This window comes from Cnephaeus nilssonii (assembly GCF_951640355.1).
Source record: "Cnephaeus nilssonii genome assembly, chromosome: 20".
Taxonomy (NCBI): Eukaryota; Metazoa; Chordata; class Mammalia; order Chiroptera; family Vespertilionidae; genus Cnephaeus; species Cnephaeus nilssonii.
The window spans coordinates 51602334-51627266 of NC_137091.1; the positions used below are offsets into that span (position 1 = coordinate 51602334).

The window sequence follows — 24933 nt, forward strand, 5'->3', positions numbered from 1 at the left end:
TCTCATCATTGATGTTTCTATCACTCTCTCCCTCTCTCTTCTTCTCTGAAATCAATAAAAATATATTTTAAAATAGAAAAATAAATAAAATACAAACATGTTTTTTAAAAAAAACCCTAGATAAAATAATTTAATAATAACTAAACAATAAAAAGATGTAAACGTTCACATCAAAAGCACAACATTGCCATGACCAGATAGCTCAGTTGGTTGGAATGTCCCCATATGCCAAGGTTGTGAATTTGATTCCATGGAGTCAACCAATGAATGCATGGACATTTGAACAAACAAATTAATGTTTCTTTTCTTTTCTCTCTCTCCACCCATCCCCTCCCCTGCTTATTTTCTCTGTCTCAAATTAGTAAATAAAGAAAAAAAATTTTTTTAATTTAAATTCAGAAACATATAACACAGAGGGATGGGATAATAAAAGGGTAGCTTTAAAAAAAGAAAGATTTTAAAATTATTTTTAGAGGGAGAAGAAGAGGAAAAGAGTGAAGCACTGATGTGAGGGCGAAACATGGATCTGCTGCCTCCAACACGCCCCCTACCAGGGATCTAGCCAGCAACCAGGACATGTGTCCTGACAGGGAATCAAACAAGGAACGACACCCAGTGAACTGAGACACACCAGCCAGGGCAAAATGGTAGTTTTTGCATATGACTGATTCTTATCAGATTAAAACACACTGTTCTAAGATGTTTTAGTTAACCTCAGAGTCATCACAAAGCAAAAGCCTACAGTAGATAAACCAAAAACATAGGTAAAGGAATTAAAGCATACATCTGTGTAAAATCATGAATTCATAAAGGAAGATAGCAAGAGAGTAAAAAAAGGAACAGAGGAACTATAAAACAACCAGACAAAAATTGACAAGATAGCAATCCTCAAGTACTTAAACATTCTTCAATCAAATCATACACAGTGGCTGAATGGATTAGAACAGTGGTCGGCAAACTCATTAGTCAACAGAGCCAAATATCAACAGTACAACGATTGAGATTTCTTTTGAGAGCCAAATTTTTTAAACTTAAACTTCTTCTAACGCCACTTTTTCAAAGAAGACTACCCCAGGCCGTGGTATTTTGTGGAAGAGCCACACTCACGGGGCCAAAGCGCTGCATGTGGCTCTCGAGCTGCGGTTTGCTGACCACTGCATTAGAAAAAGGAGGTAAGCCCTGACCAGAGTGGCTCAGTAGTAAGAGTGTAGTCCCACCCACCAAAGGGTCAAGGGTTCTATTCCTGGTCAGAGCACATACTGAGTTTTTTTGTTTTGTTTTAAAATATATTGTTATTGATTCTAGAGAGAAAGGGAGAGGGAGAGAGAGACAGAAACATCAATGATGAGAGAGAATCACCGATCAGCTGCCTCCCGCACACCGCCCACTGGGAACCGAGCCTGCAACCCGGGCATGTGCCCCCGACCAGAATCAAACCCGGGACCCTTCAGTCCACAGGCTGCCGCTCTATCCACTGAGCCAAACCGGCTAGGGCCATACCCAGTTTTTGAGAGTGATCCCAGGACTGGGCGATTCCATCATGAGGCAACCAATCGATGTTTCTCTCTTTCCCCCTCCTTCTGCCTTCCTCTCTCCAGAATCAATAAAAGAACTTATCCTCAGATGAGGATTAAACAAAACTAAAAAAGTTCAAACCATATATTGTCTGTAAGAGACTCAAGCTTTAACAAAATATATAAGCTGAAAGTTTAGAAATTGAAAAAATAATCTATACAAATGTAAGTCAAAAGAGAGTAGCCAATCAGTCATATGCTTATAAGTAGCTATACTTCTAGTAGACAAAATAGACTTTAACTCAAAACCCGTCACAAAAACTCATTATATAACGACTAGAGGCCCAGTGCATGAAATTCACACACAGTTAATTCCATAGCAGCTGCTGGCCGGGGCCTTCCTTCCTGCCGTGCCACCCCCTGGTGGTGAGCACACATCACAGCGAGCAGTCGAACTGCCGAGGGGACACTTTGCACGTTGGGCTTTTACATATATAGATAAAGAAATTGACTCAGATCCTGGCCAGGTGGCTCAGTTAGTGAGAGCATCACCCTGATACACCCAGGTTATGAGTTCCTTCCTTGGTCAGGGCACACACAAAATCCAACCAATGGAGATTCTGGCCGAGAGCTGCATAGGTGAATGTGGTGCAACCCTCCACCCACAAGTCAAAATTACAACTAAACTCCAGAACCATCATTCCGATCAGGGTATTGGGGCTGCAGCAGAGAGAAGAGGGCAGGGCCTGGGGTCCACAGCAGAGCACGTGGGGTCCACAGAGCAGCCTCTGGGGAAAGGAGGGGGAGGCCAGGCAGAGCCTAGTCCAAGTCCCTGGTGAGACGGTGAGAGTCTTACCCAGAGAGGATGCAAGGGCCAAGTTCTCCAGCATCACATCGTGGTACAGGCGTCTCTGAGCCTCATCCAGGAGCCCCCACTCCTCCTGAGAGAAGTACACGGCCACGTCATCAAAGGTCACATGGTCCTGTCGAGATGGGGACAGAGGAAACCATACACTTTTGTGCCGCGCTCAGTACAGCCAGGGGTGAACCTTAAGGGGGTGGGGGTGGGGGGCGTGAAGGATTAAAGAAGACAGACAAGAGAATAAAGCTGGGGCTAGGTGGGACGCTGCCCTCTGATGGAGAGACAGTGCCATGGCCTGCAAGTCCTTATTTTATAGCCAGATTCCAGGAGGCAAAGGAAGGGCCTGGTCAAGATGTTTACAACATTCTCTTGAGTTTCGAATCTACTCAATTCCATGCACCTGAACTCCATCAAGCTTTGTTATGGCAGCACTTGCTGTACCTCCCGCAGCCCACATCACTCAGAGCCACCTAGGACCACAGGTTCGGACCATAAGGTCAAGCTTACAACCATAATCGTTCTCTATAATGGTGCTGGGAGTGGCTTTGCCCTCCAAGCTGGGACTTGCACGTGGCTTTGCCACAAGAGGACCGTGCCCTCTCATTAGTCCGAGGCTTGAACCTGTCCAAACGCAGTAGCCGCTCTCCACACACTCTGTCTTTCTGAGACCCTCACAGCCCATCCCCTCACACATGTGCCCACCGCTCCTCCTTCTCCAGGGCAACCTCCCTCCGAGCAGATACCAGGCCCTGGGGACCCTGATGTCTGCTCACTAATTAGGGTTCCATAGTGACTGTGTTTAGCCCTCAGCAAGGGCAGTGGGGACACGCAGATGCCACTCGAGCTGAGGACCAGGCCTAGGGGCTCCTCCTGCCTGCAAAGCAACTCCCTGCCCCACACAGCCAGAGGGGGCCCCATTCACCTGGTCCCCACACCAGGGCCTGGGCACCATCAGCTCACACCACCTCCTCGTGGGCAGCCGTTCTGCACCCGCTGCCTCCCTATCACCGCAGTCCCTGTCCCACTCCCAGCCCTGCTGCCTCCCTGCCCCGCGTCACAGACACCCCTCCCCCATCACCCGTGTCCGTCACACACACCCCTCCCCCCTCACCCGTGTCTGTCACACACACCTCTCCCCACTCATCCGTGTCCGTCACACACACCTCTCCCCACTCACCCATGTCCATGCTCACGGCGCCCAGAGTGAATCACATGTTCAACGCCATCAGCCACAGCCCCGTCCCTGATGGGCCCACAGCCACATCGGAAGTCCTCCCTACAGCGCCCCCTTTCCTTCCGCATCAGGCACCCAGAAGTGCAAGGGGACAAGTAATGGGTCCCGGCTGCCTGTCGCTACTTGGGCCCATTCGGCACAGACAGGGTTGAATCCTCTCTGAGCGGTTATTCCAACAGTGCCCACAGCAGAGGACAGCAGCAGGTCACCCACAAAAATCTACTCTGCACCCCCCGCCCCCGTAAGCCAGCTGCTTGAATGCAGTACAAGGTTAATGATCACGTAGGGAAGTGGGCAAAAAGGGATAAGAATGGGTAAAGCTGCCCTGGCTGGTTTGGCTCAGTGGCTAGAGCATCAGCCTGCAGACTGAAGGGTCCCGGGTTCGATTCCAGCCAAGGGCACATGCCCGGGTTGCAGGCTCGATTCCCCAGGAGGGGGCGTGCAGGAGGCATCCTATCCATGATTCTCTCTCATCATGGATGTTTCTCTATTTCTCTCACGCCCCCCACTGGGGATCGAGTTGGCAACCCTGGCATGCGCCCCTGACCAGAACCCAGGACCCTTCAGTCCTCAGGCCAATGCTCTGTCCACTGAGCCTCACCAGCCAGGGCTGTGCTTTCTTTTTTCTTTTTTCTTTTTTTTTTCTTTTTTTAAATATATTTTATTGATATTTTACAGAGAGGAAGGGAGAGGGACAGAAAGCTAGAAACATCGATGAGAGAGAAACATCGACCAGCTGCCTCCTGCACATCCCCCACCGGGGACATGCCCGCAACCAATGTACATGCCCTTGACCGGAATCAAACCTGGGACCCTCAGTCCGCAGACCGACGCTCCATCCACTGAGCCAAACCGGTTTCGGCGTGTGCTTTCTTTTTTCAATGTATTTTTCAGAGAGGAAGGGAGAGGGAGAGAGAGATAGAGACACCCATGAGGAGAGAGAATCATGGGTGGGCTGCCCCCTGCTCGCCCCCCACCAGGGATCAAGCCTGGAACCAGAACTCGAACTCTGACCTCCTGGTTCCTACAAAGTTGGCTCAGGGATCAGCTGCCTCCTGCACGCCCCGTACTAGGGATGAGGCCAGCAACCTAGGCATGTGCCCTGACCGGGAATCAAACCCGGAACCCTTCAGTCTGCAGGCCAATGCTCTATCCACTGAGCCAAACCAGCTAGGGACAGACAGTGCTGTCTTTCTTTCTTTTTTTAATATATTTTATTGATTTTCCACAGAGAGGAAGGGAGCGGGAGAGTTAGAAACATCAGATGAGAGAGAAACATCCATCAGCTGCCTCCTGCACGCCCCCTACTGGGGATGTGCTGGCAACCAAGGTACATGCCCTTGACAGGAATCGAACCTGGGACCCTTCAGTCCGCAGGCCGACGCTCTATCCACTTAGCAACACCGGCCGGGCAGACGGTGCTTTCTTACATCAAAACAAACCCATCTCAGCGGGCAGAGCAAGATTAATATTTCTCACATTTAGCCCTGACCGGTGTGGCTCAGTGGATAGAGCGCCGGCCTGCGGACTGGAGGGTCCCAGGTTCGATTCCGGTCAAGGGCATGTACCTTGGTTGCGGGCACATCCCCAGTGCAGGGTGTGCAGGAGGCAGCTGATCGATGTTTCTCTCTCATCTGATGTTTCTCTCTGTCCCTCTCCCTTCCTCTCTGTAAAAAAAATCAATAAAATATATATTTTTTTATTTTTTTATTTTTTTAAAATATATTTTATTGATTTTTTACAGAGAGGAAGAGAGAGGGATAGAGAGTTAGAAACATCGATGAGAGAGAAACATCGACCAGCTGCCTCTTGCACAACCCCTACTGGGGATGTGCCCGCAACCAAGGTACATGCCCTTGACCGGAATCGAACCCGGGACCCTTGAGTCCGCAGGCCGACGCTCTATCCACTGAGCCAAACCAGTTTCGGCAAAATATATATTTTTAAAGACATTTCTCACGTTTATTTCTCATAACGAACAGCTCGAACCCAAAACACCGACTTCTGCCCCCGACGATACCCATAACCCCTTTCCACCGGGCACGGACCTGCGGGCCCCTCGGAGGCCACAGCCCTCCCCCCTGCCCTCCACCTCCCTCGGGGTCGCGGGGCCGGGCTGCGGGGTTGGGTGGGGGACGCGACGAGGGGAGGCCGCGGGGAGGCGCGCTCACCTCAGCCGGGCGCCCCGGCGCGGCCGCCGCCCGCGGACTCTGAGGGCGGGGCGGGCGCGGGCGGCGGGCGGCGGGCGAGGAGGCGGCTCCCTCCGTCCCAGGTCCTTCGGGCTGGAGCGGGGCGACGGCGCTGAGCCGCATTCCCATCTTCGCGCCGGGGTGGGGGTCGGACCCCATTTGCCGAGAAATCTCGCTTTCCCTCACCTCTGGCCGAAAGGATACCGGGAAGGCAGAGGGAGGGGGGAAGTGGCAGTGCCCCGAGAAGAGGACACCGGATGTCCCGCCCCACGGCATGAAATCTCAAACATCTGCCTACACCTGATCTGTTATTGGCTCTGCTCGGGCCAGAGCCTTCTGGGTAATGTAGTTCGCAGGGTTCCAGAGGCTGCACTGAAGGATTTCTCCTTACTAGCCTACTAGAAGGTTTGCTATTGGAGGAATCCTGGAAATGTAGTAGGCCTATCGTTTTATTGTTCACCAGAGGCCCGGTGCATGGATTCATGCACATTGAGAGGAAATTAAATAGAAGAAATCTTTTAGAGTCCAGGGAGGGACCATGGGAGGTTGGCTCCAGGGCATGTCCTGCCCTTCTCGCCCAGTTCAACTTTGGGCTGATTGGGGCCTGCTGACTGGGGAGGGACAATGGGAGGTTGGCCTGCCAGAGAGGGCCACGGGAGGCCTCCAGGGCGTTTCTGGTCCATCTCCATCTAGCCCAGTCCCAATCAGCCAGACCCCATGAGCAAGATAAACTACCAATCAGAGCATCTGCCCCCTGGTGGTTAGTGTGCATCATAGCGACTAGTCGAATGGTCAAAACAGTCGGCCAATTAGCATATTAAGCTTTTATTAGATAGGATAGTTCTTATTACTTTAATACGTACCTGAGGATATGTTTTTGTTTATTTTAGAGAGAGATAGGGAGAGGGAGCGAGATAGAAACATGTGAGAAAGAATACAGGCAATGTGGCTTGGGAGTTTGCAAAGGGCAGCTGATCAACGATTCTCTCTCATTATTGATGTTTCTCTCTCTCCCTCTTCCTTCCTCTTTGAAATCAATAAAAACGTATTAACAAAAAAAGAAGGCCCTGCATGTCTATCAACAATTGAATATAAAAATCAAAATATTTGACTGTGCCCATCAGAAACATAATTTAGATACAGAGGTCATTCTGAGGGTTGCCAGAAGGTCAGGATGGTTGGGAAAATAGTTCATAAAGGTGAAGGGATTAAGAAGCAAAAATTCGTTATTACAGAATACAGTCGAACTGGTAGGGGCAGAAATGGAATAGTGTGGACGAGCTATAGTCATAAGAAATATTTTTCATGTCTGTGAACCATTATTGTTCTGATTAGAGAAAGCACATTCTAATGTGGCCGAGTGGTATGCCTGGGGATATGGGAGTTAATCTCAAAATGCAGTCCATTCTCCTTTTCTGAGAATGGTCTATCATCACGGCAAGTTTAACAATCTTATTGCAGAAACAATTAGATCCCGGAGGTGCCTGCCCTTGACAACCCAGCCCTGGTTGCCTGTAACCTATATCCATTGTAGGGTGCCTACTGCCCCAGGCCTGTAATTCCTACTTTCCCATGTAATCTGTCCACCTACCGAATATAAGCAGGTGGCTTGTTGTGGGCGGTAGAGCAGATTTTTGTGGATGAGGTGCTGCTCTCCCATACTGCTGGCAGTATTGGAAGAAACCCTCATATAGGACTCCACCCTGTCTCTGCTTAATTGGCTCAAGTAGTGACAGGCAGCCTGGACCCATTCATTGTCAGGCTTCAAAACCTTGGTTCTAGCCCTGCCAGTGTGGCTCAGTGGTTGAGCATCGACCTATGAACCAGGAGGTCATGGTTCAATTCCTGGTCAGGACACATGCCCTGGTCGCAGGCTTGATCCCCAGTGTGGGGTGTGCAGGAGGCAGCCAATCCATGATTCTCTCTCATCATTGATATTTCTCTCTCTCTCTCTCTCCCTCCCTCTCTGAAAGCAATAAAAAAAAAAAAAATACTTAGAAAACAAAAAAAAACTTTGGTTCTAGAACATTTCCCATCTCAAACAATTCATTTCTCGACCAAGTTGTTCTTGCAAAAAATAGTCTGTTTTTGTACAAAACTTCAGTTCTTGACTTAGACAACCCTTTCATGCTGATACATCAGCATGACAAAGTGTCTCTCAGGCCCCTAACAAAGGAGAGAATGTCAGTCAGTTTACAGCTAAACCTCGCATTAACACCTAAAGGAAATTGTGCTGTGGATGAGTGTGTGTGTGTGTGTGTGTGTGTGTGTGTGTGTGTGTGTGTGTATTTTCTTTTGTTGCTAGTGAAATGGAAGATTAGCTCAATGTTATGTTTTATTGATTTCAGAGAGGAAGAGGAATAGAAACATCAATGATGAGAATCAGTGATTGGTTGCCTTCTGCACTCCCCACACCGTACAGTAAATGTATTTTATAATAGTTTTTAAAATAGCTCTTTCCTTCTCGCCGAGCGCCACCAACATGGTGTTCAGGCGCTTCGTGGAGGTTGGCTGGGTGGCCTACGTCTCCTTTTGGCCTCATGCCGGGAAGCTGGTCTTGATCGTAGATGTTATCGATCAGAACAGGGCTTTGGTTGATGGACCTTGCACTCAAGTAAGGAGACAGGCTATGCCTTTCAAATGCATGCAGCTCACTGACTTCCTCCTTAAGTTCCCACACAGTGCCCGCCAGAAGTATGTTCGACAAGCCTGGGAGAAGGCAGATATCAATACAAAATGGGCAGCCACAAGATGGGCCAAGAAGATTGAAGCCCGAGAAAACAAAGCCAAGATGACAGATTTTGATCATTACAAAGTAATGAAGGCAAAGAAAATGAGGAACCGAATAATCAAGCTTGAAGTTAAGAAGCTTCAAAAGGCAGCTCTCCTGAAAGCTTCTCCCAAAAAAGCACCTGCTGCTAAAGGTGCCACTGCAGGCAAAAAGGCTCCAGCCCGGAAGGTTCCCGCCCAGAAACCTGCAGGCCACAAGGCGGCGCCCCCAAAAGCTCAAAAGGGTCCGAAAGCCGCAGCCCAGAAAGCTCCTGCTGCTCCCAAGGCATCTGGCAAGAAAGCATGAGAACGCGAGGGGCGACTATAAACGTATAATAAAGGTTCTTTTTAACACACACACACTCACACAAATAGTTTTTAAAATAGGGCAGCTTAGCTCTGATGGGGTAACTCAGTTTATTGGAGGGTCAACCCTATATGCCAGGTTTGTGGGTTCAAGCTCCAGTCTGGGTACATGCAAAAGGCAACCAATGAATGGATAGGTGGAACAGTAAATTTGATTGTTATCTCTATCTTTCTGCGTGAGGTAAATCATATTTTTAATTGGAGAAACCTTGAAAAAATACAGCAGCTATGATTTTCTGACTGTGATGATGAGAGAGAGGAAGATAGCAAGCCGGGGTGACTCCAAATTTCTGGGGTTTGCAACTGGAAGGAGGGAAGCTCTGCTACTGAGACGTGTGGTCGAGAGTGGGAGTCCTTTTCACTGTGGTGATCAGGTTTTTTGTTTGTTTTAAATTTATTTTATTGATTTTTTACAGAGGAAGGGAGAGGGATAGAGTTAGAAACATCGATGAGAAACATCAATCAGCTGCCTCCTGCACAACCCCCACTGGGGATGTGCCCGAAACCAAGGTACATGCCCTTGACCGGAATCGAACCCGGGACCCTTCAGTCCGCAGGCTGATGCTCTATCCACTGAGCCAAGCCTGTTAGGGCAGCAGTGTTTCTTCTAGACACAATCAGTGTGTGACATATTCCAGAGAACAAAGGAGTGCCATTCCTCACTGGGCAGCTGGACACACAGATCTGGAACTCTGTCAGACAGACAGTTTACAAAAGGTGGTGGGCAGTGTGTGCAGCGGGGAAACTCTTAGGAACAGTAAGATGAATCCTAAATGTGATGGTGATGCTAACGGTGAATCAGGAAGCGGAGGCTGGGTGCCCAAGTGCAGATCTAGCTTTGGGTACCTGGGTGGGGCTGGGCATCGAGGATAACCTGGCAGGCGGCCACGGCTTCTGAGGAAGGCGGGGACGTGAGATGGTCATGGAGGCACAGGTGTTATTAAAGCAAAGTGACAGTGAAGCCTGTTGTTTATATATATTGGTCTTCCTAGTAACAGATTATCAAGCCCCACCCCAGTCGGTTTGGTTCAGTGGACAGAGCGTCGGCCTGCGGACTGAAGGGTCCCAGATTCGATTCCGGCCAAGGTCACATGCCCGGGTTGTGGGCTCCATCCCCAGTAAGGGGCATGCAAGCAGGAAGCAGCCAATGATTCTCTCATCATGGATGTTTCTGTCTTTCTCTCCCTTCCTCTCTAAAATTAATTTAAAAAAATTTTTTAAAGAATACTGGGCCTCGCATCAGGTCCAGAGGTCTACTTTGTGCAGTCAGTGATCACTGTGCCTGTGGGTTGGGCGCGAGCACCAGGACCTGCGATCTTTTTAAAATATATTTTTATTGATTTTTTACAGAGAGGAAGGGAGAGAGTTAGAAACATGGATCAGCCGCCTCCTGCACACCTCCCACTGGGATGTGCCCGAAACCAAGGTACATGCCCTTGACCGGAATCGAACCCAGGACTCTTCAGTCTGCAGGTCGACGCTCTATCCACTGAGTCAAACCGGTTAGGGCCTGCGGTGTTTCCAGTGGGGTGATTGGGAGTAGGTTTACCAGAGAATGGATGTGGGTATGTTTGGGGGAGGAAGGGACATCATTGTGGTTTTAGGAGAGAAGTTACTATAGTAGAATAAACCATCTCTATAAGGATGGGAGTATGACATTGGAGGCCATGGCCATTAACTTCTCCCTGGAGTGGGGCCTCCTGGGTGAGGCTGAGGTTCATGGACTGTGATGGGATGTGGGAGAACTTTGCATTTACTGCATCCATGCGTAAGACCCTCACCTCCCCCCTCGTATCCTGAGCTTGTCTCTGTCCTCCCTCCCTCCCCAAAGTCATTTCTGTCAATCCACAGCTGGAGTAAAGTGCACTTTCTCACATTTGTGCTGAGGGCACCATTGCTGAGCAGTGTGCATGGCTCCCAGAAAATCTCTCATCCCCTGCTCTCCTACAGAAATATCAAGGGTTCAATTCCTGGTCAAGGGCATGTACCTAGGTTGCAGGTTCGATCCCCAGCCCCGGCTTGGGGTACTTTCGGGAGGCAACCAATTGATGTGTCTCTATCACACTGATGTTTCTTTCTCACACCCCCTTGCCCCCACTCCCAATTCCTTCCCGACTCTCTAAAAACCAATGGAAAAAATATCCTCAGGTGAAGATTAACAAAAAAACAAAGTGTATTGTGTATGTTTCCATTACATTGTGCACAGCACGCAATTTTTGAAAATAATTAAGAGGCCAGGCTGGGGAGCTCGGTTGGAGCGTCACCCCAACACACCAATGTTGAGGGTTCAATCCCCAGTAAGGGCACATACAAGGATAAACCGATGAATGCATAAAGACATGGAAGATGCCATGGACGGCATGGCTCAGTTGGTTTGGCGACCTCCTGTGAAACAAAATATTGCGCATTAGATTCCAAGTAGGGGACTTAGAGGAGGCAGCCAACTGATGTATCCCTCTCACAGTGATATTTTTCCCCCCTCTCTAAAATCAATAACATATTTATTTTTTTAAATGGAAATGATTCAAATGTCCATAAAGAGATGAATGGATAAATCCATTGTGGTACATCCATAAGTGTGTGTGTGTGTGTGTGTGTGTGTGTGTGTAGGGGGGGAAGTTGAGGTAATTATATCATAGATGAATCTCTAAGTAATACAACATAAAGGAAACGAGAAAAACATAAGTAAACATTCAATGATTGCCATCATATAAATTATAGAAAATACAAAGGTATCTATACTAAAGGAAAGTAAACCAAATTATTTGGAGGGCTGTGAAGAGCAGGGAGATATTATAAAAGGACATAAGTGCCCTAGCTGGTTTGGCTCAGTGGATAGAGCGTCGGCCTGTGGACTGAAGGGTCCCAGGTTCAATTCTGGTCAAGGGCATGTGCCTGGGTTGCGAGCTGGATCCCCAGTGGGGGGCGTGCGGGAGGCAGCCGGTCAATGATTCTCTCTCATCACTGATGTTTCTGTCTCTCTTTCCCTCTCCCTTCCTCTCTGAAATCAATAAAAAAAAATATTTTTAAATAAAAATAAAAAACAAAAGCACATAAGCCAAAAATACACTGACAAATTAAATCATTACCATAATAGCAGTGATTTTTTCAGTTTCACATGAATGTCAAGATTTATCAAATTTATATATGTAGTTTTTTACATGTAAATTATACCTTATTGAAGTATTTAAAATTTTTTGTATTAATAGATTTAATGCCCTGCTGGTATGGCTCAGTGGTTGAGTATAGACCTATGAATCAGGAGATAATGGTTTGATTCCTGGTAGGGACACATGACCGAGTTGTGGGCTCATCCCCAGTGTGGGGCATGTAGGAGGCAGCTAATTGATAATTCTCATCATTGATGTTTCTATCTTCCTCTCCCTTCCACTCTGAAATCAATAAATTATACACACACACACACACACACACACACACACACACACACATATATATATATATATATATATTTTTTTTTTTAAAGAAATAGGTTTGGCAATCTTATATGGACCCCACCATATTTCTCCTGTTGCCATCTGAGAGTCAGTGTGGCCTCAGCGGCAAAATATATTGGCTAGTTATAAAGGACATTTCTACTTCACTCAATAGGAGTGCTGGCTGGATTACAAGAGCCATATCCCTGGACCACTTTCTTTTTACAATGGCCTTGAGGCGATCATTGCTACAGGCATACACAAAACTCTTATTTTCACCCTAGCCAGTTTGGCTCGGTGGGTAAAGTGTTGACCTGTGGACCAAAGGGTTCAGGTATCTCTGCAGATTCCTCCCCAGCCCAGGCCCTAGTCGGGGGCACATGCAGGAGGCAACCAACCAATGTGTCTCTCTCACATCGGTATTTCTGTCTTTTCCTCTCTCTTCCATTCTCTCTAAAAGTCAATGGAAAAATATCCATGGGTGAGGATTAAAAAAAAAAAGTTCACCATTTACACTTGCGGAAGGTGAAATCTGTTTATAAAACACCCCACACAGCATATAAGTCACCCAAAATGAAAGAGAACTGATATACCATACAGACATAAACAATATTGTACAAACCAAAGCAATGTGTAGTCAACAGTTCAGGTTGGTGACTTGTAAGCTGAAAAAAAATTCATGGGAGCACACAGCCCGCCAGCCAGACTCAGGTGATCTTCTCCGATCCAACAATGGGTCGGGTTCCTGCCCAAGTGAACTCCACAGAGCTCAGGTGACTCCTAATTTTCACCAATATGTAAGAGAACAGAGGCCAGCTGCCCTGAGCACATGAGGATGGTAATGGACAGGTGGGAACCTACCATGCGGTAGAGTAAAAAAATGGCTTTAACAAAAGAAAATGGCAAGCAGTCCTAGGCAGGTGACAAAGCACACACAGATACACATGTTTCCTACATGACTGAAACTTAAGGTGAATTTCCTGTGACAACTGGAAACATGAGGTTGAATTCAGACAGATGGCTTCTTCCAGGGTCATTAATGAACAAGAAAATTGCACATTCCCTTACACATCGGAGGTATTTACCCAGCATGAATTTCACATTTTATAATAAGGTAAATACTTGGGGGGAAATTTCCCACATTCGCTGAACTCATAACGCCATTTCCTGGGTGAACTCTCTGGAGGTGAGTGTCAAGCTATGGGTAAAATATTTTTCATATTCCAGGAGTCCTCAAACTACGGCCCGCGGGCCACATGCGGGTGTTTTTGCCGTTTTGTTTTTTTACTTCCAAATAAGATATGTGCAGTGTGCATAGGAATTTGTTCATAGTTTTTTTTTAAACTATAGTCCAGCCCTCCAACGGTCTGAGGGACAGTGAACTGGCCCCCCATTTAAAAAGTGTGAGGACCCCAGTCTACACCATAGAGCTCACATCCTACATGTTCTCTTAGACAATAACACACTCCATAAATACATTTCATACATTTACCAACCTCATAGGACCTTTTTCCTATATTAAGACTCAGGTATTAAGAAAGGTAAGAACTGCCCTAACCCAGTGGTCGGCAAACTCATTAGTCAACAGAGCCAAATAGCAACAGTACAACAATTGAAATTTGAGAGCCAAATTGTCAAACTTAAACTTCTTCTAATGCCACTTCTTCAAAATAGACTTGCCCAGGTCGTGATATTTTGTGGAAGAGCCACTCAAGGGGCCAAAGAGCCGCATGTGGCTTGCGAGCCGCAGTTTGCCGACCACTGCCCTAACCAGATAGAGCATTGGCCTGGGAACTGAAGGGTCCTGGGTTTGATTCCGGTCAAGGGCATGTACCTCAGTTGCAGGCTCCTCCCCGGCCTGGCCTGGTCAGGGATCATGCAGAAGGCAACCAACTGATGTGTTTCTCTCACATTGATATTTCTCTGTCTTTCCCTCTCTCTAAAAACCAATGGAAAAATATCCTCCGGTGAGGATTTAAAAAAAAAAGGTAAAAATTATGGCTAAATCTTTCCCCCATTTTTGGACTGAAATGCCTACCTCCAGTGTGAATGCTCCAGAGTTAATTGGACTAGGAACTATCCTTAAAGTTTTTGCAACATTCACTGCAATCATACAGCCCTTATTTTGTGTGAACCCTTTGGTGAACAAGAAGATGGTGTCTCTGCATAAAAGACTTCCCACATCCACTGCACACATAAGGCCTTTCTCCTGTGTGAGTTCTTTGATGGCGAATGAGTGTTGATTTCCTGAGGAAAGATTTCCCACATTCACCACACTCATGAGGTCTTAACCCGGTGTGAATACTCTGATGATAACGGAGGCCAGAGCCCGATGAAAAAGATTTCCCACATTCTCCACATTGATGAGGTTTTTCTCCAGTGTGAACTCTCCAGTGTTCAATGAGGTGAGAATTTGCTCTGAACAATTTCCCACATTTGGTGCATTCATAAGGTTTTTTGTTTATATGAAGTTTCTTATGATCACGGAGGGCATAATGAGAGGTAAAAGATTTCCCACATTCACGACACTCATAGGGCCCTTCTCCAGTGTGAACTACTCGATGATAACGAAGCTTTCTCTGAGTGGTAAAAGAGATCCCACACACAGTGCACTCATAAGGCTTTTCTCCTGTATGAACTCTTTGATGATTTCTGAGATTAAAACCAGATGCAAAAGATTTCCCACATTCATTGCACTGATGCCTTTCTCCTGTGTGAACTCTCTGGTGTGTACGAAGGTGATACCTTCGGAAAAAGGATTTCCCACAGTCACTACACTCATAGGGTCTTTCTCCTGTGTGTGCTCTCTGATGAGTACTGAGGTTGGAACTTGATAAAAAAGATTTCCCACAATCGCTGCACTGATAAGGCCTTTCTCCAGTGTGAACTTTCTTATGATAATTAAAGACAGAGCTTGAGGTAAAACATTTCCCACATTCACTACACTGATAAGGCCTTTCTCCTGTGTGGACTCTCTGATGTTGAATGAGGTTGAACTTTGAACAATAAGATTTACCACATTCACTGCACTGGTAAGGCGTTTGACCTGCATGAACTCTCTGGTGTACAAGAAGGTGCTGTCTTAGGATAAAAGATTTCCCACATTCACTGCACTGATGGGGTCTTTCTTTTGTGTGAACTCTCTGATGATTACTGAGATTGTAACCAGATGAAAAACATTTCCCACATTCACTGCACTGATAAGGCCTTTCTCCTGTGTGAATTCTCTGGTGTGTAAGAAAGTGATGTCTTCGGAGAAAGGATTTACCACATTCACTGCACTCATAAGGTCTTTCTCCTGTGTGTACTCTCTGATGAATACTGAGGTAGGAACCACATAAGAAAGATTTCCCACATTCACTACACTGATAAGGTCTTTTTCCAGTGTGAACTCTCAGATGGTAACGCAGGCCCGGGCGAGAGGTGAAAGATTTGTCACATTTACTGCACTGATAAGGCCTTTTTCCAGAGTGAACTCTCAGATGGTAACTAAGGCCAGTGCGAGAGATAAAAGCTTTCCCACATTCACTACACTCATAAGAATGTCTTCCACTATGAACTATCTGGTGTTGAGTGAGGTAAGATTGTTGGCTGAAGGATTTCCAACATTCACTGCACTCATAAGGCCTTTTTCCTGTGTGAACTCTCTGGTGGAGAATGAGTATGGAACTACCGGTAAAGGACCTCCTACATTTACTGCACTGAAAAGGCCTTTCTCCTGTGTGCATTCTCCGGTGTAGAATAAGGACTGATCTCCTGGTGAAAGATTTCCCACACTCACGGCACTCATGAGGCCTATCTCCAGTGTGAACTCTCCAATGCAGAATGAGGTAAAACTTCCTTCTAAAGGACTTCCCACATTGCGTGCACTCATAATGCCTTTCTCCAGAGTGAACTGTCCGTTGTCGAATGAGGATGGAGCTCCGGCTAAAAGATGGCGCACATTCACGGCACAAGTCACATTTGTTCCCAGTGTGACTTCTCCAGGGATAAATGAGGACAGATTTTGGGTGAAAGGACTTCCCACAGTTGCCGCACCTGTACTGCCTTGGCCCGCAATGAAATCTTCGATGCTGACTGAGGGCTGAGGTTCGCCTAAAAGACTGGCCACATTGGCCACACACGTGAAGGCTTTTACCTGTATGCACTCTCTGGTGAACGGCGAATGAAGACTGATCCCTGAATGTTTTCCCACATTCACTGCACATAAAACAATCTCTTTCAGTGTAAAAATCTTGGTCCTGAGCATGTGTGTGTCTCAGACTGAAGGCTTTCTTACATTCTCCGCAGGTAAAACAAGCTTTTCTCTCTTTCCCGTGTATTTGGAGGTTTGCACCCAAGTAAAATTCTTTCATACACACCCCACACCTAACCACGTTCTGGCTGTGTGGTGTTCCTTGGTGCTCAGCCAAATGGAGTATGTCTCTCAAGGCTAGACCACAGCTCTCACAGAAGTGGGTCTTCTGGGAAGACAAAGCTGCCTTGGAGGGGCTGGACTGTGACACTCCTGCAGAAACACGCTGTTCACAGGGAGCTTCTGCATCATCTGCTCCACAGCAGTGACCTGAATACAAATAAATGCTGGTGAAGTACAGGCTGACTGTGAGGATGGAGCAACACCATCACAAATGTGCATTCGTCACATCGAGAAATTAGTCTATGGTTTGCTTTTTAACGAAAGTGCTTAAAACCCGGTGGGGGAAGTTGCTACTGGGCATCTTCTAAGGCAAAATAATGGGAGAGGACTCACCAGAGAAAGGATACAAGAATAGGGTGTAACCGAAAAAAGAGGAATGTTCTAATTTAGATTCATTCACATCTATTATAGCTATTTTTTGGTCAGATGGACAAAACATAAATTTTTTGCTGTGCCTCAAAATTTCTGTAGTTAGTTTATGTGTGCCATGAGATGGAAAAGGTTGAAAATCCCTGGATTGCCCTCGCTGGTTTGGTTCAGTGGATAAAGCATTGTCCTGTAGACTAAAGAGTCCTGGGTTTGATTGTGGTCAAGGATTGTGGGCTCAATTCCCAGTAAGGGGGGTGTAGGAGGCAGCAGATCAATAATTCTCTCTTATCATTGACACTTCTACCTCTCTCTCCCTCCCCTTTCCTCTCTGAAATCAATAAAAATATATTTAAAAATAAAAAGAAAATGGCTGGATTAATGAAAGGCAGTGGAAGGAGGTCAAACACTGAAACTGTGAAGAATAGGCCAGACACCCATTCCTCAGCGATGGTGAGAAAGGATGTGTATAGGGAGGAAAGTCTCTTGTAAAGTTCAGAGATCTCCAGATTTGCCTCAATGGTTGAGTGTCTATCTATTAACCAGGAGGTCATGGTTTGAGTCGAGCATGAGCTTGATTCCCAGTGGGAGGTGTGCAGGAGGCAGCCAATCAATGATTTGCTCATGTTTTTTTCTCTCTCACATCATTGATACTTCTCTCTCCCTCTCCCCTCCTCTTTGAAGTATACATACATACATACACACACACACACACATATATATATATATATATATTTATTTATTTATTTATTTATTTATTTTTCTTTAAAGAAAATCTCGACCCAGCCGGTGTGGATCAGTGGATAGAGCATCGGCCTGTGGACCAAAAGGTCCCAGGTTGGATTCCTGTCAAGGGCATGTAGCTTGGTTGCAGGCTCCTCCCAGCCTGGGCCCTGGTTGTCGCATGCAGGAAGCAACCAATCGATGTGTTTCTCTCACATGATGTTTCTCTCTGTGTCTTTCTCTCTCTTCCACTCTATCTAAAAATCAATGAAAAAATACCTTCAGGTGCAAATTTAAAAAAAAATTCCTTTTAGATTAATCAGTATTCTCCAGAAAAAAAACAATTTTTAAATCCCCCTGGATTTGGACTTTTAATGATTTCTGTTTCATTTTTTTGATGTTGTTGGATATTATTTTGCACTGTTTTCTGTGTTTGATTGAATTAAAACTATTTTCTATATTAACAAAAAAAAAGGTATGTCCTAAAACAACTTCTGTTAGGTGGGTGGGTGGGAGGTAATCAACCAAGGACCTTCTATGCATGTCCCAAGGACACAGACAATGAGATGGTGAAGGCCTGGGGGACAGGAGCAAGCTGGAGGGGGTCAAAGGCAGAAATAAGAGGACATATGTAATACTTTCAACAATAAAGAATTTTTTTTTAAGTAAGATAACCTTCAAATAATAAAAAAACTACTTCAGATGCAAAGAGTTTCTACAGGATATTTTCTTCCAGTGACATAAGGCAGTGTTAGAAACACAGGCGCAAATGGGAGAAAAACCAATTGCAAGAGAGTAGCTGCCATGAAGGCTAATTTCAAAACGGATGTTGATCTCACGGCACATGTAGACCAATGCTGCAAAACAATAGAGGAAGAGGTGAGAGAAATACGTGAGCTACGAAGACCAGAGATTCTCCATGGACTAAAAGTCCGAGTAACGACAAAATAGTAGAATGGACTATTCAGGCAAGTAGCAGCAGTGAGGAAGGGAAAGTACAAGTAAGGTTGGCACTGGCCATGACAATAAAACACTGGTTACATGGGAAACGTTCCTGGAATAATAGGAACACAGGCTGATCGCTCACCCTACCCAGCCTCAACATGACCGGATAGCTGTGAGTTTACCTGGCAGCCTTGGCTATTGAGAGTCCCTACAACATTAGCCATCCCTTCCCTTACAGTCTGCTTCCTCCCCAGAGCCAAAACTGCCACACCCTGGGAGGTTAATGACCTGACAACCAACTCAAGATGAAAACTTTTGCACATAAAAGGAGTGTATAAAACCAGGAAAAGGTGCCCTAACCGGTTTGGCTCAGTGAATAAGAGCTTCAGCCTGCGAACTGAAGAATCCCAGGTTCAATTCCGGTCAAGGGCATGTACCTTGGTTGTGGGCACATCCCCAGTAGGATATGTGCAAGAGGCAGCTGATTGATGTTTCTCTCTCATTGATGTTTCTAACTCTCTATCCCTCTCCCTTCCTCTCTGTAAAAAAATCAATAAGATATATATATATATATATTATAAAAAAAAAAGCAGGAAAAGGTAACTGATCCATCAAATGTGGAGACATGAAGAAAATGTTGTAAGGAGCCCCAAAATATCAAGGAAACATGTCATCACCAAAGAAGCACATTAAGTTTCCAGAAAGTGAAACCAACAAAGTGCTGGGCAAAGAATTCTACATAATTGCTTCACTGATGCTCACCAAGCTCCAAGAGAGCAGAGATACAACTCGGGGAAATCAGGAAAACTACATGAACACATCAAGTTTAGAGACAGAAATATTTTATTTTACTCATTTATTTTTTAAACTAGAGGCCTGGTGCATGAATTGATGCACCAGTGATTTCCCTCAGCCTGGCCTGCAGGATCAGGCCAAAACCAGCTCTCCAACATCCCCCAAGGGGTCCCGGATTGCAAGAGGGTGCAGGCCAGGCCGAGGGACCCCACCAGTGCACGATAGAGACCAGGAAGGTACGCAGGAAGTTGGCCAGCCGGGGAGGGGCCATGGGAGGGCTCCAGGGCGTGTCTGACCCATCTCACTCAGTACCAATCAGCGGGACCCCAGCAGCAAGCTAACCTACCAGTTGGAGCATGTGCCCCCTGGTGGTCAGTGCATGTCATAGCGAGCGGTTGAGCAGCCTTAGCATATCCTTAGCATATTCCTCTTTGATTGGTTGAATGGATGACCAGACAATCGGACACTTAGCATATTAGGCTTTTATTATATAGGATATGCTTTATTGATTCTAGAGAGAGAAGATGGGAGAAAGAGAGAGAGAGCAACATCAATGTCAGAGAGAAACATTGATCGGCTGCCTCCCTCAAGCTCCCCAAGCAGGCATCCAGCATGAGTCCTGACCCAGAATTGAACAGGCAGCCTTTCAGTGCATGGGACATTGGTCAACCAACTGAACCACACCGGAAAAATTATTTAAATGAACAAATATTTAAATTTTTATATTTTTGCCCCAATGGCCAGAAGCTTTTTTTTTTTTTTTTCATGTGTGGCAGATAGAAACTGGTAGGGATATCTAGACTGTAAAAACACCCTGAGGAGCAAGTGGGCTCGGCTCCATACAAGGCCCCCAACCAAACTCTAGCTGTAAAAACTAGCGGCAATTGAAGCTAAGAGCTGCTGGAGTCCCAGCAAGTTCCTCTTAAAAAGCGCACACAGGGCCCTAACTGGTTTGGCTCAGTGGTTAGAGCATCAGCCTGTGGACTGAAGGGTCCCAGGTTCGATTCCGGTCAAGGGCATGTACCTTGGTTGCGGGCACATCCCCAGTAGGTGTGTGCAGGAGGCAGCTGATTGATGTTTCTCTCTCATCGATGTTTCTAATTCTCTCTCCCTCTCCCTTCCTCTCTGTTAAAAATCAATAAGATATATTTTTAAAAAGAAAAGCGCACAAAGGGCCCTGGCTACAAGCTCAGTTGGTTGGAGCATCCTCCTGATATATCAACTTTGCAGGTTTAACCCCGGTCAAGGCACAGACAGGAAACAATCCATTAATGTGTAAATAAGTGGAACAACAAATCCAAGCTACTCTCTCCCTCACTATTTCTCTCCCTCTCTAAAATCAATCCATTAATAATTTCTTTTAAAAAAGGCCCACACGGGGACCTACTTGGACTTACTCCCTCTAAGCTCCATAGCTGAGGCAGTAGCTGGAAAAGACCACAGACATGGGGAGTCCGGTATCAGAATGAGAGCTGGGGGCAGCTTTCTCCCTGATAGAAGTGCTGGTAGAGGCCACTGTTTTTTTTTCTGAGCCCTTCCCCACAGAGCCAGCAGATGGGCTCCCTATCGGAGACTCCATCCATCTACCTCACACTGTTTGCTTCACCCTTTTGGCTCCCTGAAGTAGCACCCACTCAACTTTCAGGGCCACCCAAGCTGTTTCCAGTGGCTTTTCCACACAGAGAAGCTGTCTCGGCTCATGCTTCAGATTCTCCTCTACAATTTCTCACACAAGCAGCATCTGGCCTCACGTGTGCCCCATACCTCTTCCTAAGTGGCCTTGACCATGACAATGACTGCAATTCTTGAGAGGCCCTAGAAAATGCCACCTAAAGGAAAGAATCAAAACAAGTACCGTGCACCCTCGGCTGCCTTCCCTCTGAGGTTCAACAGTCTGTTCGATGCTTCCGTATCTCTGCATCTATTTTTGTTCATCGGTTTATTTTGTTTTTGAGATTCCACATATAAGTGAGATCATGTGATACTTATATTTCTTTGGTTGGCTTATTTCACTTAGCACAGTGGTCGGCAAACTCATTAGCCAACAGAGCCAAATATCAACAGTACAACGATTGAAATTTCTTTTGAGAGCCAAATTTTTTAAACTTAAACTTCTTCTAACGCCACGTCTTCAAAATAGACTCACCCAGGCCGTGGTATTTTGTGGAAGAGCCACACTCAAGGGGCCAAAGAGCCACATGTGGCTCGCGAGCCGCAGTTTGCCAACCATGGATTAGCATAATGCTCTCCAGGTCCATCCGTGCTGTTGCAAATGGTGGGATGATATCAACCAATGAACTTGTATGCATATATGTATCACCCATGGTGAAGGCAAAGGAATGAGGGGCATGGGGAGGCTGGAAGAGGTCAGTGGGAGAACAAAGGGAGATATGTAATACTTTCAACAACAAATATTTTTTTAAAAAATAGAAAGAAAAAAAAGTAGCGTGAATCTGGGCACATTGACCGGGCCAGGGAGGGGGCAAGCATGGTGGATTGCATTAAGCTCACAGCATCCCATCCCTATGAGAAGAGTTCAGAGCAGGTATTGGGGCTGCAGCAGAGAGGAGGGAAGGGTCTGGGGTCCACAGGGGAATATGTGGGGTCCACAGAGCAGCCTCTGGGGAAAGGAGGGGAAGGGGAAGGCAGGGCAGAGCCTAGTCCAAGTCCCCCGTGAGAAGGTGAGAGTCTTACCCAGAGAGGATGCAAGGGCCAAGTTCTCCAGCATCACATCGCGGTACAGGTGTCTCTGAGCCTCATCGAGGAGGGCCCACTCCTCCCGGGAGAAGTACACGGCCACATCGTCAAAGGTCACACGGGCCTGGCGAGATGGGAACGGAGGACACCATACACATTGTCTTTCTGAGACCCTCCCAGCCCATCCCCTCACACACCTGTCCACGCTCCTCCTCCAGGGCCGCCTCCCTCCCAGGAGACACCAGGCCCTGGGGACCCTGATGTCTGCTCACCTATTAGGATTCCAGAGTAACTGAGTTTATTTTTAATTTTTATTTCTAAAATATTATTTTATTGACTTCAGAGAAGAAGGGAGAGGGAGTCAGATAGAAACATCCATGATGAGAGAGAACCACTGCTTGGCACCTCCTGCCCTAACCTACTGGGGTTGCAGCCTGCAACCCTGGCATGTGCCCTGACCAGGAATGGAACCTTCACCTCCTGGTTCATAGGTCAAACCCAACCTCTGAGCCACGCCGGCCAGGCCATAGTGACTGTGTTTAGCCCTCAGCAAGGGCAGTGGGGACACACAGATGCCACCCGAGTGTGTGTTCCCACTGCCTTTGCTGAGGGTCAGGCCTAGGGGCGCCTCCCGCCTGCAAAGCAACTCCCTGCCCCACACAGCCAGAGGGGGCCCCCTTCACCTGGTCCCCACACCAGGGCCTGGGCGCCATCAGCTCACACCACCTCCTCGCGGGCAGCCCGTTCTGCACCCGCTGCCTCCCTATCACCCCAGTCCCTGTCCCACTCCCAGCCCCGCTGCCTCCCTGCCCCGCGTCACAGACACCCCTCCCCACTCACCCGGGTCCGTCACACACACCCCTCCCCACTCACCCGGGTCCGTCACAGACACCCCTCCCCACTCACCCGGGTCCGTCACAGACACCCCTCCCCACTCACCCGGGTCCGTCACACACACCCCTCCCCCGCTCACGGCGCCCAGTGACTCACACGTTCCACACCGTCAGCCACGACCCCCGCCGGAGGGGCCCACAGCCCGGAGCTTCCCGAGGGAGCCCCGGAAGTCCTCCCTGCGCCCCCCGTTTCCTTCCCCATCAGGCACCGGAGGGGCGCGGGCATTTCAGACGCCCACACCCCCTCTCCGCCGGGCGCGGACCCGCCTCCAGGCCCTCGGCCTCCCTCACGGACGCGGGGCCCGGGCTGCAGGAGGAGGGGCGCCCGCCCCGGGGACACGCTCACCTCAGCCGGGCGCCTCGGCGCGGCCGCCGCCATCGGACTCTCTGGTCGCAGCGGTCGGGGCCGGCGGGCGAGGAGGGGACCCCGTCCCGCCCGGAAGCGGGTCCCTCGCGGGGTCGCCGAGCGTCACAATCGTGAGCTTCCCACCCGCGTCTGTGCTGCGGGGACACCGCCTCCTCCGCGCCTTCCCGCTCCGGTCACCTCCCTCCCCAGTGAAGCTGGAAAAAGGCGCCTGAGCGAGGACCCAGCACAGCCAGCCCCCAGCCATCCACGGCCTGCGGCTCTCTCATTGGCTGCTGTGGGCGCGGCGCCTTCTGGGTAATGTAGTTCCCAGTCTCTGGAGGCGGCGTGGAGAGATTACCCATAGGGGCCTAGGAGGAGGAATTCCCACCTCCTGAGAGGGGCTTTGTGCGTGGTCATGGCAATGTCAGGAACATCCAATACTACCTTATTTTTTTTTTTATGTACACATATGTTTATTTTTGTTTATTTTTTCCATTTTTTTAATTAAGGTATTATATGTGTACATATTTTGCCATTGCCCCCCCACCGCACTCCCCTACATGTGCTCACCCCCCAGAGTTTTGTGTCCATTGCTTATGCTTATGTGCATGCATACAAGTCCTTCGGTTGATCTCTTATCTTCCCCACCTCTCCCTAACCTTCCCGCTGTAATTTGACAGTCTGTTCGGTGCTTTACTGCCTCTGTATCTATCTTTTTGTTCATCAGTTTATAATGTTCTTTATTATCCACAAATGAGTGAGATCATGTGGTATTTTTCTTTCATTGACTGGCTTATTTCACTTAGCATAATGTTCTCCAATTCCATCCAGGTTGCTGCAAATGGTGAGAATTCCTTCTTTTTTATGGCCGCATAATATTCCATTGTGTAGATGTACCATAGTTTTCTGATCCAGTCATCTGCTAACGGGCACCTAGGCTGTTTCCAAATCTTAGCTATGGCGAATTGTGCTGCTATGAACATAGAGGTGCATATGTCCTTTCTGATTGGTGTTTCCAGTGTCTTAGAATATATTCCTAGAAGTGTGATCACTGGGTCAAATGGGAGTTCCATTTTCAGTTTTTTGAGGAAACTCCATACTGTTCTCCACAGTGGCTGCACCAGTCTGCATTCCCACCAGCAGTGCACGAGGGTTCCTTTTTCTCTGAATCCTTGCCAGCACTTGTCGTTTGTTGATTTGTTCATGATAGCCATTCTGACAGGTGTACTACCTTATTTTTTTTTTTCAAATACATTTTATTGATTTTTTACAGAGAGAGGAAGGGAGAGGGATAGAGAGTTAGAAACATCGATGAGAGAGAAACATCGATCAGCTGCCCCCTGCACACCTCCCACGGGGGATGTGCCCGCAACCAAGGTACAT

At 47.4% G+C, this 24933-nt stretch overlaps 2 protein-coding genes and 1 long non-coding RNA gene across 4 annotated transcripts in view; 1 reads left to right on the top strand and 2 right to left on the bottom strand.

Moving 5' to 3' along the window:
* Window positions 1-6015, bottom strand: part of LOC307092733 (uncharacterized protein) — a 28644-nt gene extending 22629 nt beyond the window's left edge. For both annotated transcript variants that reach the window (XR_013812878.1, XR_013812879.1), the window contains exons 1-2: window positions 5782-6015; window positions 2371-2497 (exon numbers count right to left, since the gene is read on the bottom strand). The gene's annotated coding sequence lies outside the window, so the exon portion shown is untranslated. The remainder of the gene's footprint in view (window positions 1-2370; window positions 2498-5781) is intronic.
* Window positions 6016-8258: 2243 nt separating this feature from the next.
* On the top strand, window positions 8259-8924 carry LOC307092801 (large ribosomal subunit protein eL14-like). Its single transcript, XM_079760300.1, has one exon. The coding sequence runs from the start codon at window positions 8282-8284 to the stop codon at window positions 8873-8875; it is 594 nt and encodes a 197-aa protein (XP_079616426.1). The 5' UTR covers window positions 8259-8281; the 3' UTR covers window positions 8876-8924.
* A 3634-nt stretch (window positions 8925-12558) lies between these two features.
* On the bottom strand, window positions 12559-23773 carry LOC307092812. Its single transcript, XR_013812891.1, has 3 exons — window positions 23551-23773; window positions 22309-22435; window positions 12559-16932 (listed from the first exon to the last, which is right to left on the bottom strand). It is a non-coding gene; the product is annotated as an uncharacterized lncRNA (long non-coding RNA).
* Between the last annotated feature and the right edge of the window lie 1160 nt (window positions 23774-24933).

Excerpts from the sequence above, each read along its gene's own strand:
- LOC307092801 (XM_079760300.1), top strand. The coding sequence starts at position 8,282 with ATGGTGTTCAGGCGCTTCGTGGAGGTTGGCTGGGTGGCCTACGTCTCC.